This window comes from Arvicanthis niloticus, chromosome 12, assembly GCF_011762505.2.
Source record: "Arvicanthis niloticus isolate mArvNil1 chromosome 12, mArvNil1.pat.X, whole genome shotgun sequence".
Classification (NCBI taxonomy): domain Eukaryota; kingdom Metazoa; phylum Chordata; class Mammalia; order Rodentia; family Muridae; genus Arvicanthis; species Arvicanthis niloticus.
Window position 1 is genome coordinate 73,600,892 of NC_047669.1, and position 18,946 is coordinate 73,619,837.

Below are 18,946 nucleotides of genomic sequence, written 5' to 3' on the forward strand. Positions count from 1 at the left end.
TCCCACTCGTGGTCTGTCTGTAGAGCTGACTTGGCAGCAGACAGGCCTTTAGCACCCTCAGAGGTGTGTTTAGAGCCCTGGCCTCTGCTTGTGAGGACTTGGCCTTCCCCTCAGGCTATGCTCACCTGGTTATGTGGGAATAGGCCCTTGTACAGTGTGTGTCCTACCTCTGGGCCTTTGGCTTGCATTCAACTGTGTTCTTTTCCCCATTCCAGGCTCAGCTTGGTCACCATCTTCTCCTGAGCCCTTGTCACAGGCCTTGGCCTGTGCCGCTCCTAGCTCTGTCTCACTGTGATTGTTCACTACATCAGTGTTTTCTCCCAACACGATGCAGGTGTCCCTTTTCCCTTTCAGGATTTCCTGGAATCTGGAGGCTCATTAGTCAGAAGGATGAAGGCAGTCCTGAAATGCCTGCAGGAGGCCTCTGGCAGCCTCAGGTAGCTAGCACCTTAGCCCATCTCCATTGAGGACTCCCTGCAGCCTCTTCTGTCTTATGAGATCCCAGGTACTCAGGAAGGGTCTGGAAAGAGTGAGGTGCCCCCCACCCCAGAAACTAAAGCAAAAGTGACACCAGCTGTCTTGGTTGGGTTGTGAATCCTTTATGGAGGATTCTTATCTGAAAGCTGAGGTCACAGCCACAAGCCAGAGTAGCCAATTCACACTCACATTGCAAGGTACTTGGGGACCCCCATGAACTAGGGAGATAGGTCTCCAAATACAACAGGCAAGAATGGGCTTACCAGCTTTTTGCTTCAAATGCTCCCTCCAGAACACTGAACTAGAAGTAACTGGGTTTTTTTAGGTCTCTCTCTCATCCTTGCTTCATTCTAGTTTGTGAAGGGTGTGACAAGGGAGAGTCTGGTGATTAGACAAGGGTCTGATCTTGTTGGGTACTTACTATGTGACTATTAGGGACCAAATTATGTCTCTCTGTCCAAATCTCTATATTGACGGCCTAATGTGCAGCGCTGTGTTGGATTCAGAGGTGGAGAGAGGTAGGGTGGCATCCCATCCAGTCTGCCAGTGTCATCATAAGGAGGGAGTATTAGATTATAGACACCCAGTAGGAAGACGGTGTGCATCCATTGGCTAGCTACAGAAAGGTTTTAGTATAAACAACCATGCCAGTGGGCAAGTAGCCTCTCCAATTGTCAACAAGTAAATTTCGGTTGCTCAAAGCCAACCGGCTTGCATTAGTTGCTATGGCAGCCTGCATCACTAACACCACGATGTATTCATGATCGTGTGAGTACTCCTGTGCTGTTTTGAATAATCATCTTCCTCCAACTCGGAAGACACTATAAGTGCCACTCACCTAGTGTCTGCACACCTCCTCACTCTCTTCAGGGTTGCAGAGCTACAGAGAGAATTCCAACAAGGAGAAATGCTAACCGTTCGTTCATGGTCTAGGATGGGAGGGGACATACAGGCTTGTGCCAGTGCCCAGGAGTCCCTGGGTGAGTAGGAACAGAGACAAGTAATCACATTAGGCTTTGCCTGGGAGGTTTTGTCCTCTAGGTGAGTAGGACTTGGTGGGTAATAGAGGAAAGGTATTTAAGGCCTCCTGTCCCTACACTGAGCTCCACTGAAGCCGAAGTGACAAAGCACCAGCATGGTTTCCCACAATTCCCACCTGTGGTTTCTGTACACTTAGAGAGCCCAGGCTTTGTGGCTCCATTCAGAGGATTATAGGAGCAGCTGTGAGCCTAGAAGGGATCCCCTCCTCCCCCCCTCATATAACCTCTGTAGTCTCTGAAAAAAAACGCAGCCTAGAGCCTACCCCAGAGAGCAGTTTGTGGCCCTCGTATGGTATCGGCAGGTCTAGTGTGTACTATGCAAAGGTTGAGGTAATTAATTTTAATTGAAAACTTCTAGATGCCTTTCCAGCAATGATGTTCTCCAGATGACCCTGCCCCCAGGCCTGCCAGATGCTGAACAGGAAAACGTGTGTATGTTTGTATGTGTTTCAGACAAGCTTCCCTTTTCTGATGCGACCAGCCCTACATCTGCTAATACTTACATGAAAGACTCTGTGAGTCTGGGAGCTACAAAAACTGTCCATTCCGACAGACCGCCTTCTTCTATGAAAATGTGGCAAGATCACTCCCAGGTTTTGGCCCCAACTGACTTTCCAGGCAAATATAATTGGTGGGATTCAGAGCACAGCCGTGAGGCTTTTGAAACTGCCTTTGAAAGTTAACTGCTGGTGGGGCTCTCCCCAAGGGCTTCATGGAGAACACTGTAATAGTGCTGACAATCGGGTACCTTCTGGAAAATGTTATAGTCAGATAGTGCAGGAGGACAGGACCTGGACCGTAGGTGGCCAGTACTCATTCTCTCCCAAGCATCTCCCGCTTTGTGTGGCTAACAATCCACTCGGTAGATTGCTGTCACACAGCGAGTCCTCTCTCTCAGGCCAGAAACAGAGAAAGCTAATAGGCTCTGGGTGCGATGGAAAGAAAGGTCTAATTCCTGTCCTGAGCCTTGTTCTCATCTCGAGGTTTTCAAATCTGCAGGTTGTCTGTAGATGTCAATGCTACTGAGACACCCACTGGTGACGTGTTCCGCACACCCCTGTCCGACATCCATCTCATAGCACATAGGACCCCACTAATTTTATCATCTCCACACAGCTTTCTCTTCCACTGGCCTGGCTCCTGACAGTGGGTCATCACTCATGTCATCCTGGTCAGAACCCCGACTACTGGGCATCTCTCAGGCTCCCTTCTTGTGTGGCCCCTTTCAGCTTGTAGATTCCCTTTCAGGCTGTGAGAGGCTGAAGCTCTGATGCCAAGAGACTTGGTCATTGCTCTCTATTGCCGTGAGGAGACACCGTGACCACAGCGACTCTTATAAAAGAAAGCATTTAATTAATGAAACCATTTCAGGGGTTTAGTTCGTTATCGTCACGGCAGAAAGCATAGCTATATGGCAGGCAGGTGTGATTGGTGCTGGAGCAGCAGCTGAGAGTTCTATATCCAGATCCACAGGTGGCAGGAAGAGAGCTGCTGGGCCTGGCTTGAGCTTCTGAAACCTCAAACCATATCCCCAGTAACTCACTTCCTCCAACAAGGCCACACCCACCCCAACAAGGCCACACCCACCCCAACAAGGCCACACCTCCAATCCCTCTCAAGTAGCACCACTCCCTGATGACCAAGCATTCAAATATGTGAACCTATAGGGGCCAGTCTTATTCAAAATCACACAGGGGAAGAGGAGGGTCACAGAGGCCAGGAAGTTGAAGGGAGATGAAGCAGAGTTTATTTACTATGGACAAAGGCTACTACATAGTGCTAGGCAGGCACTCACCATCTGGGATCCAAGCACTTGCCAGCATACACACAGGCCATCCACAGGCAGACATAGATACACACACACACACACAGAGACACACACGCACACACACACCATACACACACACACACACACACACACCACACACCACACACACCACACACACACATCACATACACATACACATACACATACACACACACATACACATCACACCACACACACACACACACACACACACACACACACACACGTGTGAGAGAGAGAGAGAGAGAGAGAGAGAGAGAGAGAGAGAGAGAAAGAGAGAGAGAGAGAAGAGGGGGAGGGGGAGGGGAGAGGGGGAGGAGAGGGGGAGGAGGAGGAGAGGGGGAGGAGAGGGGGAGGAGGAGAGGGGGAGGAGAGGGAGAGGGAAAGGGGGAGGAGAGGGAGAAGAGAGGGAGAGGGAAGAGAGGGGGAGGGAGAGGGAGAGGGAGAGGAAGAGAGGGGGAGGGAGAGGGAGAAGGAGAGGGAGAGGGAGAGGGGGAGGGGGAGAGGGGAGGGGGAGAGGGAGAGGGAGGGAGGGGGAGGGGGAGGGGGGAGGGGGAGAGGGAGAGGGAGAGGGAGAGGGAGAGGGAGAGGGAGAGGGAGAGGGAGAGGGAGAGGGAGAGGGAGAGGGAGAGGGAGAGGGAGAGGGAGAGGGAGAGGGAGAGGGAGAGGGAGAGGGAGAGGGAGAGGGAGAGGGAGGAGGAGGAGAGGGAGAGGGAGGCTGGCACACAGACCTATAGATAGACACACACACACACAGCCAGGCTGGCAAAGGCCAAGGCCAGAGCTAAAAGCTTCTGACCTCCAGGCCATATTTAGCCAAAAGCACACAAAGGTGTCATTTAGCTAGGAATGGTGATATAATAGATTATATTCACTGCTTTTTTTTTCTAGACACCACTGCAGACCTTTGTTCTGACTCTGAGCCCCTCTAGCTGTCCAGCCTGAGGCATCTTGGTTCATACTGGACGTCTATATTAGTGCCCTGTTCTCCAAACACAATTGGTCTGTGTGGCACTCTGCTCCCATCCCATCTTGTCCCCACCACTGCAGCCTCTGGACCGACCCGTTTTCATCTCTCCAACTTATCTTCTTTTCTAATTTGCTTGTTCTCAAACTTCTCAAATGTTTTAAAAGAAAAATTTTGTTAGATATGGTGGTACATACCTAAGAGACCCAGGGGGAGGAGGGCAAGCCCAATCCTAGTATCCTAGTGTGCACAGAAAACTCCAGTCTAAAAAAAAAAAAATCAAAGCTCAAAAAAAAAAAAAAAAAAACTAAAGAAAAGAAAGCTTCTGAGTTGTTATAAATGTAACGGCAAGAGCTGGAGGATGGCAGAGGGAAGAGATACAAGATATTATCAGTGACTAGCTTCAGGAAAAAACAAAAAGACAGTGAGTATATAGTGACCTCAATGTACATCAAAACTTCTCTTTGAATTGTAGACCACTGCACATCATTTCCATGTAAAGGTCCCATGCTGTCGCTCCATCCAACCCAGAAGCAGCAGTTAGTTATCCCTCCTTTGGTCCTGCCTCAAAGCTCCACCCCTTCTTGTCTTCCTGCCTGCTCTTCCTTAACCAACTAAGTCTGAATGTCAACAATGCATGTGGGTGGGGTTCAGCTTTCAACTCCTGCGCAGTCAGCGCTGAGCATCGGTCCAGCTAAATAGATACACTGTATCTCTATGGTGGAGTTCATGTTTCCCATTTGGGAAACATGGTCTAATTAGCCATGGCTACTTGGGAGTGACAGTTGATTTAGTTTCACCTGACTTCCAGGAGGGTTCTATGAAGCAGTATTTCTGGGTGTTTCTGTGGGGGTGTTTTAGGCTGAAGTTGTTAGAGCCTCTGAGTGTTGCAGCATCCCAGCATCCCTAGGGGCAAAAGCCTCTCGCAATACACTTTCAAAATGTCTGCCCATCTCTTTCTGTTAAAATTTTTGGAGGAGACTGAGCATGCACAGAGGTGTTTCTGTCCATCATCTTTATAACACAAATTGAGAATGCCCCAAAGTATAGCTGTTTGCCATTTTAATGTCTCTAGCACATACCCCATAACCTAGGAGATAAGCATATCCATAAATGTATTCACTGTCTTCCCCTTGAACGGCAATCTTAGATGGAGCATGCTCAGGACAGTACCTTCTCCTAAAGTTCTTTCTTAGATGTGTAAGTGTAAGTGCTTAAACCAAGCCTGGCTTTCCTTTGTCAGGGAGGCCATTGTTTGGGGAGCTTGTTGTAGGTAATAAATCTTGCCTTTTATTTCTCTGAATATGCTTGCATGGCTCTCTACTCACCAAGAAGTCAACCTATTGTGTTTGGTTCCACAGCTGGCATTTGAATCAGTGGACTCCAGAATGAGGGTGGGCATTCACTGATAGAATGAAAGGAAGAGAGGAGAGGGGAAGCTTTCTGTCCTAAGACCCTGGGACTTAGAGCATCTACTTCCTTAGGTTCTCAAGCATTATGACCCTAACTGAGTTTATGCCCCTTACCCCCAGAGACAGGGTTTCTCTGTGTGGTCCTAGATGTCCTGGAACTTGCTCTGGCTGGCCTCGAACTCAGAGATCAGCTTGCCTCCGCATCCTGGGCGATGGATTAAAGGCCATACCACATCCTGCACCTCAGGCTTTTTTATCTTTATCTTCATTTAGATCTTCATAATCACACAAGCCAGTTCCTAGTCACCTTTGTCACTGCCTATGTCATTGTCTGTCTCTCCTTCTGTTTCTCTCTCTCCCGCTCTGGTTCAGTCCCTGGAGAGCAGTAACACATTAGTGTACAGTGACCAAGTAGAAAAGGAATTTGCTTTCCAGTCAGATCTGAATTCGAAAGGTAATTCTGCTGTTTACTGGCCTGTGACCCTTGGCTTGTGATCTGAGAACTGACGTCTGTAAGGCTGGAAAGTAAGAACAATCGTGTTTACCACGGTGATAATTAAACAGAATGTATGTCAGAGCTGAGCCAAGTTGGCGTTAATGCATAAACAGAGAGAGGCTGGTGATAGGGACAGGGATGGCCTGACTGTAGGCACTGGGCATCTGGGGGAGTCCACAGAATCGGATTAGCTGTGAGTCCTGAGGTAAATCTTTGGCAGCATGAAAGAGGGATTGCAGCAGTAGGCTTCTGAGAGATGGGTCAGTTAGGAGACACACAGGCAGTGGTGAGAGGCACAGGGGCCAGTCAAGATGGTGGCAAACAGCAAGGTGTGAAAGGACTCTGGAGGTGCAGCTCAAACAACTCATTCTGAGAGACCCCTCACATGTGTGGCTCACAGCAAAGGAAGCTGACCAATGGCCAGAAAGGGAAATAAGGGCACCAGTCAGAGTTTTGGGTTAAAGTGACAAGTGTACCTTTTGTGTCACCTCTTACTGTTCAGATGTCCCAAATATGAGGAGGAATTCTGATCCAAACACCTAATGATTACGGACAGCTTACCCATTCCTGTTCGTTGCTTTTGGTCGTGGTATTTATCACAGCAACAGAGAGCACACTAGAGCAGCCTGGAGAGTTTGAGGGGGGTGGAAACCCAGAGTGTGGATCTCCCTGGCCTCTCGGTTAGCTACATGATTTTTCTCTCTCCCAAGCCCCTACCATACCTTCTTTGTATCACATGACCCTTTTATGAGGCCACATTTGACCGACAGGCTTAAGTAGCAGTTTAATTTTCTCATCAGGGAGTTGGAAATTTGATCAGAGAATGATATCTTGAGGATAGTCCCTGGGCTCATCTTCTGAGCAGCTGTGTGGGTAAGGACCCTCCACTCCCTGTGGGAGAGGGCCCCCGGGGACGTCATGGGTCTGCCCTCCCAAAGGCCAGTCTCACATAGCTTGGGAGAAAACGTACTCTTAATTATTTTACATCTGAGTTTCTCAGCACTGCTTACTGTTTCTTATAACCAAAATAAATTATGGTCAGTAGAACAAAAATTAATTATTGGACCCCAGGCAAATTAGTCTAACAGCCACAGACGTCTCATTTCTAAAATGAGGATAATTTTCTCTGCCCTGCCTGCATCTTTGGACTGGCTCAGCTGCATAAGGCACAAGGTACGTCCTGCACAGTGAACGTTTGACCCAGGTAGAGCCGTTTGTAGACATCAAGAAGAGTATCCAGCGCATCCCTGAGGCTGAAACGTCTTTTGTTTGTTTGTTTGTTTTAACTTAACTGCTATGGTCAGTTCCTCTCAAGCTCCGGAAGTCTCTGAGCTACAGGTTTGTTTGGCATTTGCTAGATATTTAAGACTTTCATTATTTCTGATAGTGTAATTATCCATTCCACTGTTGCTTGTTGCCAGGCCAGGCCTAATTTTTATTACTACCGTTTGGAACCGTTTTCAGCAGCTCTGTTTGACAGTCTGAATAGGAGAGTCTGTCCCAAGCACACCGTACCCCAAACCTTTCTATTTTTGTACTGTATTTCACATCTCTTTTGTTCTCTGGAATAAAATCATGTTATTTAGCTAAGAGTGACATAACAAAAACCCAGAGACTATGAGGCTCAAGAAACATAAACTGTAAATGTATTGTCTCAGTGTCTGGGAGGCAGAGGTCAAAGATCAAGGTGCAGGCCAGGCTGCCTTCTTCCCAGGGTCTTTCTGTTTCTGGTCTTTCTCTGGTTCGTAGCTAACAATTTGTCTCTGTGTCCTCTAAAATAAAAAGATTATGGGCCAGGTGTGGTGGTACATACCTTTAGTCCCAGCACTTAGGAGGCAGAAGCAGACAGATCTCTGTGAGTTTTAAGCTAGATAGGTTGACACAGGGAGACCCTATTTCAGCAACAAAATAAATCTGTATATAAATAAAAATATTAATTAATTCTTATTTTTTGAGACAGGGTTTCACTATGTGGCCCTAACTGGCCTGGAGCTCATTGTGTTGAGTAGGTTGGCTCCAACTCATAGAGAACTGTCCATCTCTGATTTATTTTATGTTTAATTATGTGTACATGTGTGGGACTATGCACATAAGTACAGGAAACTTTGATGGCCAGAAGAAGGTGCCAGATCACATGGAGCAAGAGCTACAGGAGGCAGTAAGCTAACTGACATGGATGCTGTGTCTCTGCTAGAGTAACAAACACTGAAACCACTGAGCCACCTTTCCCACCCCACTCTGTTCTCCTCCTCTGTCATCTTCTCTTCACGTGTGTCTTTGTGTCTGTTTGCTTTTGAAATAAAAATTCCAGTCGTTTTTATTGAAATTAATTTTTATTTAATCTTTATTTAATTTAAATTAAGTAAATAATTTAATTTAAATCCTTATTTAAATTAAAATGAGGTTTGAACCACAGTTTAATTTGATTATCTCTATAAAGGCTTTATACTTATTAAGTTTGTTATAAGCTGCCAGAGGGTAGAATTTTGACAGGTCTTCTTCAGTGGACACCATTCAGCCCATAATAGTTTTACATGTAATCTCTCCACAGAAACTATTATCTTAGACTTAACAAAATCTGAAACTTAAAGATAATTAGAAGGCAATTTACAGTAAAATAATAACAATAATAATAATAATAATAATAATGATAATGTGTGTTTCCTTAAGTAAATGCCGAGGTGGAAGTGTGGGAGGGGATGAGGAGGCTTGAGCCATGGGGCAGATCTTGGTCACGTCTACACACACGTGCAGCCTGCTGCAGGCCAGCTGTGTGACCCCAGCACTGAAGGGCACTGCTGGTGGTAACATCGTGTCCTAATGATGATTGGCTCTTGGTAAACAATATAATCTTCCCTCACTTTACATAGTAATCTCATTCCTGGAAACTTCAGCATTTTTAAAGAGCTTCTGAGAAATGCTCTGTTTATGTGTAAAGCAGAGCCCAGCTTTTACCTACGTGACACTCTGATGAAGCATTTGGCAATGAGGCAGGGTGTGGGGGCAGCTGTTCTCCACAGAGGACTGTCCTAGGCACTGAGGGATGCTGAACATTCCTCACTCCCACCAAACTAATGACAGTAGGACACAAATACCATCCAAATTGCTAACATGGTTCTCACTCATAAGGAACCAGAAGAGAGGGGGCTTCAAATATCCCCCAAATGATAATGCAAACAATGAGCCTGGAATGTGAGTCAGAGGGACACTGAGATGCTGAGCTATGTCCACTGGAACATGAGTCAGAGGGACATTGTGATGCTGGGACATGTCCACTGGAACGTGAGTCAGAGGGACATTGTGCTGCTGGGCCATGTCCACTGGAATGTGAGTCAGAGGGACACTGAGATGCTGGACCACATCCACTGGAACGTGAGTTTGGTACATTGTGATGATGGACCAGGTTCACTGGATGTGAGTCAGAGGGACATTGTGATGACAGACCAGGTTCACTGGATGTGAGTCAGAAGGACATTGTGATGACAGACCAGGTCCACTGGATGTGAGTCAGAGGGACATTGTGATGACAGACCAGGTTCACTGGATGTGAGTCAGAGGGGGGATTGTGATGACAGACCAGGTCCACTGGAACGTGAGTCAGAGGGACATTGTGATGATGGACCAGGACCACAGGAAGTGAGTCAGAGGGACATTGTGATGATGGACCACGTCCACTGGAACGTGAGTTTGGTACATTGTGATGATGGACCAGGCTCACTGGATGTGAGTCAGAGGGGGGATTGTGATGACAGACCAGGTCCACTGGATGTGAGTCAGAGGGGGGATTGTGATGACAGACCAGGTCCACTGGATGTGAGACAGAGGGGGCATTGTGATGACGGACCAGGTCAAAGGGGCATCCCAGCTAAGCCTTGCTTACCTGGACAGAGTGTTCCCTTCATGTCCAACACCTCGGCGGCGGGACTTAAAGTCCCACCTCTCCCCCACCATAGGGAGTGACTTAGGGGGTGGGGGGGGGACATACTTAGTGGGGGATATACTGCCATGACAGCTCTTCCCTTCTTGTCAGGGACAGAGCTATGAGAAAGTGGGTGGAAAGCAGGGTGTGAGAGGGGGAAAGGCATGAATCCACCTGTACTCCATTGTTTCTTCTTTAATTATTATTGCTATGTGTATATTTATGAGTATGTGTGTACACACATGCATATTTAACTTACAGAGTCCATTTGACTTTGTTCTTGTATACATGTGTCCACTTGAGACTGGACATCCATGTGGAAGCTTCTCCTGGGAGGGAGGAGCCTGATCATCTCTCTTTTAGCAGTCACTGACCACCTGCAGCTCTCCACCCAGGTTTGGGACCATGTGAGATTTCTCCTGTCAGTACTGGCATGTCAGCTGATGTTGTCATTATACTGGTCCTGTCTGATTAGCCATATTGTTTAGAGTTCATGAACAAATTCTCCTTGACATGCCCAGAAAACACTGTCTAGCCGCAGACGTCCTGGGCCTCCATCAGGTTGAAGGTTTGAGGGGGACGACACTCTTGGGAGTCACAAGAAGCTGCTATCCCCCTAAAGGGTTCCCGGGTCCCTCTCTCTGGATCTCTCACCTGTAAAGACGCTCATGGTCTCATGTATTGTCTCCTCCAGCAGTTCTTCCAAGGGGAGGAAATGGTCCCCCATTTGTGTGACCCAGCCTCCTCTTTGTCCTTTCTCCAGCTGCACATGTTCCTAGCCAAGTCCCCTGCCATGGATGTTCTCATCCAAGCCCAACCTTCTAACAAGGAACTCTGGATTCTTGTCACAATCTGTGGATAGAGACACGATTCAGTACACTCTCCATGTCAACAAAGAGGAATTAAATTAACCCAAAGACTTCTGAGTGGGGTCCAGGGCTCCAATAAGACATCTTTGTACTAAGGGTTGGAAGAAAACTTTGGTAGAGGGAACAAATGGGGGAAATGTGGTCCTTGCTAACCCTTTGTGTGTCTGAAGGCAGCACAAACACTTCCAGGCATTATTCGTAGCCAGAGAAAGAGGCTAACCAGTTGTCTGGGGCCAAAGGCTGCCAGCAGTAATAAGAAAAGCCTTTAAATGTGTTTTTTTCCATCTGTTTAATTTCTTATGCTAAAAAGGAGAAAAAAAAATAAATGATTCAAAGAAATGTCACATGCAATTACCTCTACCAGGGAAAATGACCAAGGCTTCACTTCATTAGGAAGGCTCTCAGGAGGCCGCTGCCTGCTGGTGGGCTGCCATCCTGCTGGGAGTCCTCAGACTTCTGAGTGTCCAAATTGAGTTGCTCAAGATCAACGTTGACTGAAACTTTCTTTGCCTCAGCAGTCATATTAGGCCACATTCAGGTTCTCCATTCCTAGGCATTGCCAATCTCATTGTCCAAGGATGAAGTTAGCTTTCAATCCATACCACCATCCTTTCAAAACTGTCGAAGCCGTCCATGTGTGGTTTACCTTTTCCACTGCTGTGATAAGATAACCCCCAAAGAAGTAGCTTAAAGGAAGAAGCATTTATTTTAGCTGGTGGTTTGAGGGTACATAGTAAGGAATGTGAGTTGGTGGGCGTAGCTTTCAAGGAGTGATAGTGGGCGTGGCTCTCAGGCATGGCGGCAGGAGTGTCAGACTGCTTGTTTACATCTGGGTAGAACAGGAAGCAGAGAAAGCTGGAATTCATATGTTCTAGAGACTTTCTCTGGTTTTCTATTTCATTCAGTCTGACACCTTAACTATGGGACTGTGCTACCCACATTCAAGGTGAATCTTTGCTCTTCAGTTAAGCTCTGGAAACACCTTGATAGACACACCCAGAGATGTGTCTCCTAGGTGATTGATTCTCAATCCAGTTCAACTAGCAATTAGCAACGTCCCAGCTTGTATGACTTGTATGTCATAGTTTTTCTAGATGTTTCCTTTTTCTTCAAATTCTCTTTTGTCTAAGAGGTAGAGTGGGTTGTGTGTCTTCATCCCAGACAAGATGCTGATCTGTATCTTGGGGTCATGTTGTCCTTGCTCAACAGTTTATTCAACTTCTTGGGATCTTCTACCTTGGCTTCCTCCTTCTCTCTGGCTTTATCTTAATGCCTTGAACTTGCTCATTGAAAAATGCTGTCTTATTGGAGGCTGGAGAGGTGACTCTGTGGTTAAGAATATGTACTGCCCTTCCAGGGGACCCAGGGAACAGCACCCAAATGGTGGCTCACAACCATCTGTAACTCCAGTTCCAGGGGACCTGATGACCTCTCCTAGTCTCCATGGTACATAGACATACATGTACTCACATGATTCATAAACATGCATGCAGGTAAAACATTGATAACACGTAAAAGTGGTTTTTTTTTTTTTTTTTTTAGGGAAATGCTATTATGTTTTGCATCTCAAAACCACCCTCTATCTTGCGTGCAGGAAAATGTTCTAAGCCACTTGAGACCACACGCACACGTTATTGATTGATCACACATTATTGATTGATATGTGCTCCTACTGTGTCTTTTACATCCACTCCCTTCCTTACTATCCCAGAACCAAGCCCAGATCGTGTCTTATTGTCTCACACATGTGTGTTCCCTGTCCCAGGTGCTGTGTGCTTGTCTTATATACATATACTGTACACATCAGTTGTATGAAGCACTTTCTGTTAGTCTCCACCTTCCACACATGGCAAACCAAGCCTCAGGAAAGTGACTCACCTAAGATAGGCAAGGATCACAAGGGGTCACCTGACCTCGGGGCTTGAGCTTTAAACCATAACAGTGGGGGCACTGCAGTTGTCCTCAAAACAACCCCACAAACAGTGGCCAACCTGTGCTTTACCCACCTTCTTCCCTGTTACTAGAGGGCTCTTTTTAAATTATCATCAGGACCCTCTGTCTTCCTCCATGTGGCTCTTCAAGTATCAAGTTCAAAGTTGTCTTGGTATTCAAAGTTCCAGTTCAGACAGGAAGCTTATATCTCTCCTTTGAGAGATGGGCCCTTCTTGTCTCTATTGAAATTTCTTCCCCTGAAGTGTGTTTTGCTATCATACTAATTGAGGCAATTATCCACTTGAAACTGCCATTGTGCTTCGTGTGGGCTGATCCATGTGCCACAATTATCTGCATGCCTGTCACATATACTCCTGGAGTCAGGAATATGTCTATTTTTGTAGACCTCCAAACATAAATGCCTCGCATAAAGAAAGTGTGCTCGTTAAGGGTAGCATTGAATGCTGTGACGGATTCCCCAAGAATTGGTGTCACTCGGTACAGGTTGATTTCTTAATTCAGGGGTGGTCCCAAAGAGGTGGTCTCTACCTCCTAGTAGCCACCAGCTGGTGGCAGTGCCACCACTAACACTCTACTTCCAAGTCTGACTGATTTTCATACTGTACTTGTAGAAACCGAGGATGGTGAGGAGAATTTTCTGGTCAGACACAGAAGGGGCATATTCCATCGGCGAGAGTATAGTCTGTAGCCTTTAAAGACAGAAATAGAGTAAGGAATGTACACTTTGTGTCATAGAAAGAAGAAATGGTTTGGAGAACAGCTGACCAGTGTACAATTGGGAATAGATACATTCACAGATGAATACGTTGCAATTTATTCATTAGGGGATTATGCTAGGAAATTGATAGCCATCTCCATGGAAACTACACAGACCTAAAGATACTGATTGCTTTCCAGTAGTGAGAGGAAAGCGATATTAGAATATTGTTTTAGCCAATCAAGAGCTATGGATGTAGTTCAGTGGTAGAGCACTTTCCTAGCCTGTGTGAGATCCTAGGCGGAACACCTAACACTGCAAACAATACAATACAGTACAATATAATACAATACAGTACAGTATAATACAGTACAGTGATGCAAAGTCTAAAAGAATTGGGAAAGCTCTGTGCGGTTAGTATCACCAGTGGACTGACACTGACGTACATTCAGTCCTCATAACAGCCGGTGGCGTCTCACCTACCCCTGAGTTATTCACGGAATGTCCACAAGGTTGGTCCTCCACTACCATTTGTTTGCACTCACAGAATTATGACAAATTACAGATCATGTGACTTTAGTTATGTGGGTGGATGGTTTGTATGATCAGCATCGGCTTCCACAAAGTGGACACGTAGCGTTCAGTAAAGCTGGAGAGGCGTGGTTCCTTCAGGCAATGCCAACAACAAAAGTTGTGAACCACTGGAGAGTCAAGATGGTGACCCTTCTCTCTGCTGCTGGCCATGTTATGAAGCAAGACAAAGGTGGTTGACACACACAACAGCAAGTTGCCCAAAAACTCAAGTGACCAAAAGGACTACTTGAAACATAAATCCATATTCTGTACAGTGAACCTCGGGCAGAACGCATGTTGCTGCTTGTATTATCAATGTGATTCGAAGCCAGTTTGACCTGCAGAATGTTCTAAAGCCACGTTCTTTAGAACATGAAGGCAAATGCCTATAATTTTTGAATGCTGTCTCAGCCCAGTGCTTTTACATAACTCGCTGTAAATTTGATGATCAACATCTGGAAGCCCCTGTTGAGGTTTCTTATTTAATAGTGAATGGAAACAGCTACAGGATACAGACGAAAGCCTTGTTGTTCACATTGTGGTGACAAGAGCTGGGAAGTGATGGCCAGAACACGGACTGCTGAATAAGCCGAGATGTATCCTTTGTCAGCAAATCCTTCTGGAGGATGCCTTGAACACATCCCGAAGCAGCCGAGAGTCATGAGCTCCTAACATGGCTCAGCTGACAGAACCTGCCAGTTCTGCTCAGGATCAGAATGATCTCCAGCCACTATCAGGGAGATGTCCTGGAGAAGGTATTTCCAACATTAAGCGGTCTCTGTAACAAGAACAGAGATTCACTGAGAAAATGTTAGTGTCACCCACAATGCTGCAGTAAAAGTTACTTAAAAGGATTGTCCTTAGAGATCAGGTATCTAATTCCTTTGACAATGACATGATTAGTATTACAAATTCACAGACTTTGTGATATGTGACCATCACTGGCTGTTAGCTGGGGGATATTTTTAAGGTGTGTGTGTACGTTGCTTATGGAGGCCAGGCTCCTTGAAGCTAGAGTTATAGGCACTTGTGAGCTGCCAGACATCGGTAGCTGGGATTTAACTCTGGTCTTCATGATGGAGCAACAATCTCTCTTAACTACTGACCCATCTCTCCAGCTTTGGGAGGGTAGTTTTGAGGCAATGCATAGTCACAACCTCAGAGCCTAGAAAGATCCAGGTGACATTTGAACTTTTGAGTCCTCAGGAATAAGTAAAGACACAGAGAAAGTGTATTGCAAGTAGCTGGTTGGAAATGTTGCCCTGACTGTGTCCCTTTATAGAAAATTATGTCACTTGCCAGTGGTCATCATCTGTGCATTAAAAGATTAGGCAACAAGAAACAATCAAACTTCAAAAAATTCACCAAAAAAAATATTTCAAAGAGCGTCTAATCTGTTTAATGAAACTATTTAAAAGTTTTGATGTTCTCTAACTAGATTGTGAGAGGATTTACTAACTAGAGAAGAGGAACTCACTAATCTAATTTTACGTACAAAGACATTGTGGAGGGTGGGACAGACTGTGTAATGACCATGCTGAACACTGAGGACAGTTGGACATCATCTTCCGATGGAATCTCCCGTTTCTCTCTCCCCCTCTCTCTTCCTCACCTCCACCTGCTCTGTGGCAGTAAACCTTTTAGCTCCAATAGCCAGCAAAACCACGTCTTTAAAACCAGGTACTTGCTGCTTTCCAAAGTCTACAGCTGAGGCTCTGAGACTGGGAGATGGCTTCATGGTTAGAGCTCCCTGTGCAAGTATGAGGACCAGAGTTCCGATTCTTAGGAGCAGCATCAATGCTGGGTGGGCGTGGAAATCTACCTGTAACTCTAGCCTCTGAAGGTGGAGACCAGGAGTCTCCAGAGCAAACTGGCTAGCAAGCCTAGGCAAATCTGTGAGCGCTGGACCTGATTGAGAGACCACGCCTCAGTGAGTAATGTGGGAGAGCCACAGTGATCGCCAAAACCAACTACCATACACCGTCACATACACCTGCACACATGCAAAATTACACACGCACACCCATGCACAACATACACCCAAAACTGAAAAAAGAGAAAAGAAAACCAGAAAGACTCTTGTTAAAAACTTCCGACGTCATTCTTTAACACTGCATCTTCCAGGGCAGGAGAATGACAAGCTTTTTTTTTTTTTAAATTTTATTTTATGTTTTATTTACATTTAAGATGCCATCCCCTTTCCCCATTTCCCCTCCCTAGAAAACCCCTGTCCCATGCTCCCCCCTTTTCTTTTTGCTTTTATACAATTTTTTAAAAAATGTTAATCAAAGGTTTTATAAGTTTGGTAATGATCAATCAGAAGCGTAACCCAATACCCACCCTAGATATAAAAACTATCTTTGACTGGAGGAGACATGTGAACATCTGCCTCCATGCCCCCTCTCTCTTTCTCTCTCTCTCATCACCTAGCTTCTCCTCTTCTTCATCTTCTCTCCTTGTTCCATCTCTTCCTCTCAGTACTCCTTCCCACTTAGCTCCTCCTACATATCTCTCTTCCTGTTAAAGTAAAACTTTTCTCTCAAAATACAATTAGAGCATACTTATTCCTAATTGTACCAGTAAGGTACAAGATAGTCCTAATACCCAGCCCATCATTTTGTTGACTAACAAAAACCTCTGTCATCTCTTCTAACTAAAACACTTACTTTTGATCCTGGCTTTTTGTCAGCTGAAAACCATCCACTCAGATCTTTTCTCTCAAAGTAAATAGCCAGGATTGGCTATGAGACTATAGGTCTTCAAACCTGTAAGAAATGACTGAGTTAACTGAAGTTATGGGAAGCACAAAGCATAGCTTCTAAAACTTAGCCAATTTATAGAGACCGCTGAACACCCGAAAAGCCCCTATACTACCAAACGTTGGAGCATCAAATCTTCAGCCTTCTGGCCCAGAGTCATCTGACAGACCTTGGTGATGCAGGATTATTAAGGGCTGATTACTCTGTCTAGGCAGATATAATCAGTCGACTATTCTCCATGTGTGTCCTTTTCTGGACAGTAATTTGTCTATAGATGGAAAGAGGCAATTCTTGCCTAGTGGCTGAATGACAAGCTTTTCAAGCGGGTGACCACATATCTTCTTGGCCCCTTCACCAAATGATGGTGACATGTCATGAAGGAAATATGAGCGTGTGAGAAAAAAATGGACAGGTGACAGGGTTGTGTTTTATAAAAATAAAGAGGGAAGGAATGTTTGATGGATGTGCTGTCAGGTGAGGGGGAGAGAGGTGCCCTGCCGGCCCTGCTGAGACATCCCTTCCCCCTGAGGGACCAGCCATATGACGGTATAGAATAGAATAGAGTTTATTCAGGGCATGGAAAGGGGAGTTGAAGGGTAGTAGAGACAAATAAAGGCAGAGAGAGGGAGAGAGAGAGAGAGAGAGAGAGAGAGAGAGAGAGAGAGAGAGAGAGAGAGAGAGAAGGAGGAGGAGGAGGAGGAGGAGGAGGAGGAGGAGGAGGCCAGCCATGAGCACGTGGAGAGAGCGGGAGGGGAATGTTAAGGGGCAGCAAGAGGACAGAGAGAGAGCAAGAAAGCAAAAGGGACAGGAGGGGCAAGCAGCCCCTTTTATGTGAGTCAGGCACACCTGGCTGTTGCCAGGTAACTGTGGGGCGGAGCTTAGCCAAAATGCGAACAGACGTGAGAGTGTATTAGTCTCCAGTTGTTGCTACAGCACCATACAAACTTAGTGCTTGAAACCAGCATGGGAGTATTGACTCACAGTCCTGGATGTCAGAGACTGAAACCAGTTTCACTGGGCTAAAGTTGAGGCAGGGGTGAGCTGTTGGGAGAACCTGTTCATGCGCAGCTACGTTCCGGCTGTGGCTCCTCCCAGCTTCCTTAAAGCACCTGACTCCAACTTCTGCTACCATCCCGTCCGTCCGTCCTGCTGTATCTCCCTCCCTTGACCTTATGCCTTGTGGTTTTGTTGGATTCACATAGACTGTCCTGGAAATCTCTGTCTCAATCGCCATCATGAAATCAGATCGACGAAATCCTACTTCTATGGAGACACATTCATGGATTCCTAGGATCCGACTGTAGACACCTTTGAGCACTATTGTGCCAACAGTGGGTTCAGGAATCTGCCTTGAACTCCTGACATGGTGTTTCTGATGTTTTCCATGCTTCCTGTCCTTGCAGTCCCAGTGGAGACACGCTACCTTAAGCAGAGGAGCCATGTGTCTGTTGAATAGGATCACACAGAGCCTTCCACACAGCTGTGGGCAGATGACAGCTCACATCCCTGAGTGGGCTGTCAGCTCCTCTTCCCACTGTTGTCGCTGCCTGTCACTTGGTGACTCTCCCTTGGAGAACTGCACATTGTGTGGTAAGTGACTAGTCCTTACTAAATAAATAGAAAATGTAGAAAATCAATGTTTGAAAGTGCTGCAGTAGGAACACAGAAAGCAAACTCGAGGGTTATTATTTTTTAAAGACATAGTAGGAATAAGAGCCCAAAGACTGTCAGCTACCTATTTCTGAAATACAAAGAGAGACACGTGTAGACGTGTGTGGAAGTCTTTGCTCGTTTTAGCTTCCCAGGTCCCTAAACCTAGGTGATAATTGGCCTGAAAATTACATAGACGCTGCTTTAAAAGTGCCAGTGGCTCTCTGCTGAACAACTGGATCAGTCTCTGGACATATAGCCAGAAGATAGCAATTATTTTTTAAGTTCCTTCAAATTATTCTAACATCCAGCCAGGATGAGAGCATT

At 46.0% G+C, this 18,946-nt stretch overlaps 1 protein-coding gene across 1 annotated transcript in view; it reads left to right on the top strand.

The window, feature by feature from the left end:
- Positions 1-18,117: 18,117 nt before the first annotated feature.
- Kcne2 (potassium voltage-gated channel subfamily E regulatory subunit 2) overlaps positions 18,118-18,946 on the top strand; it is a 50,263-nt gene continuing 49,434 nt past the window's right edge. Inside the window, exon 1 of the mRNA XM_076943159.1 lies at positions 18,118-18,559. Coding sequence (XP_076799274.1) covers positions 18,409-18,559 — 151 coding nt within the window. The 5' untranslated portion in view covers positions 18,118-18,408. The remainder of the gene's footprint in view (positions 18,560-18,946) is intronic.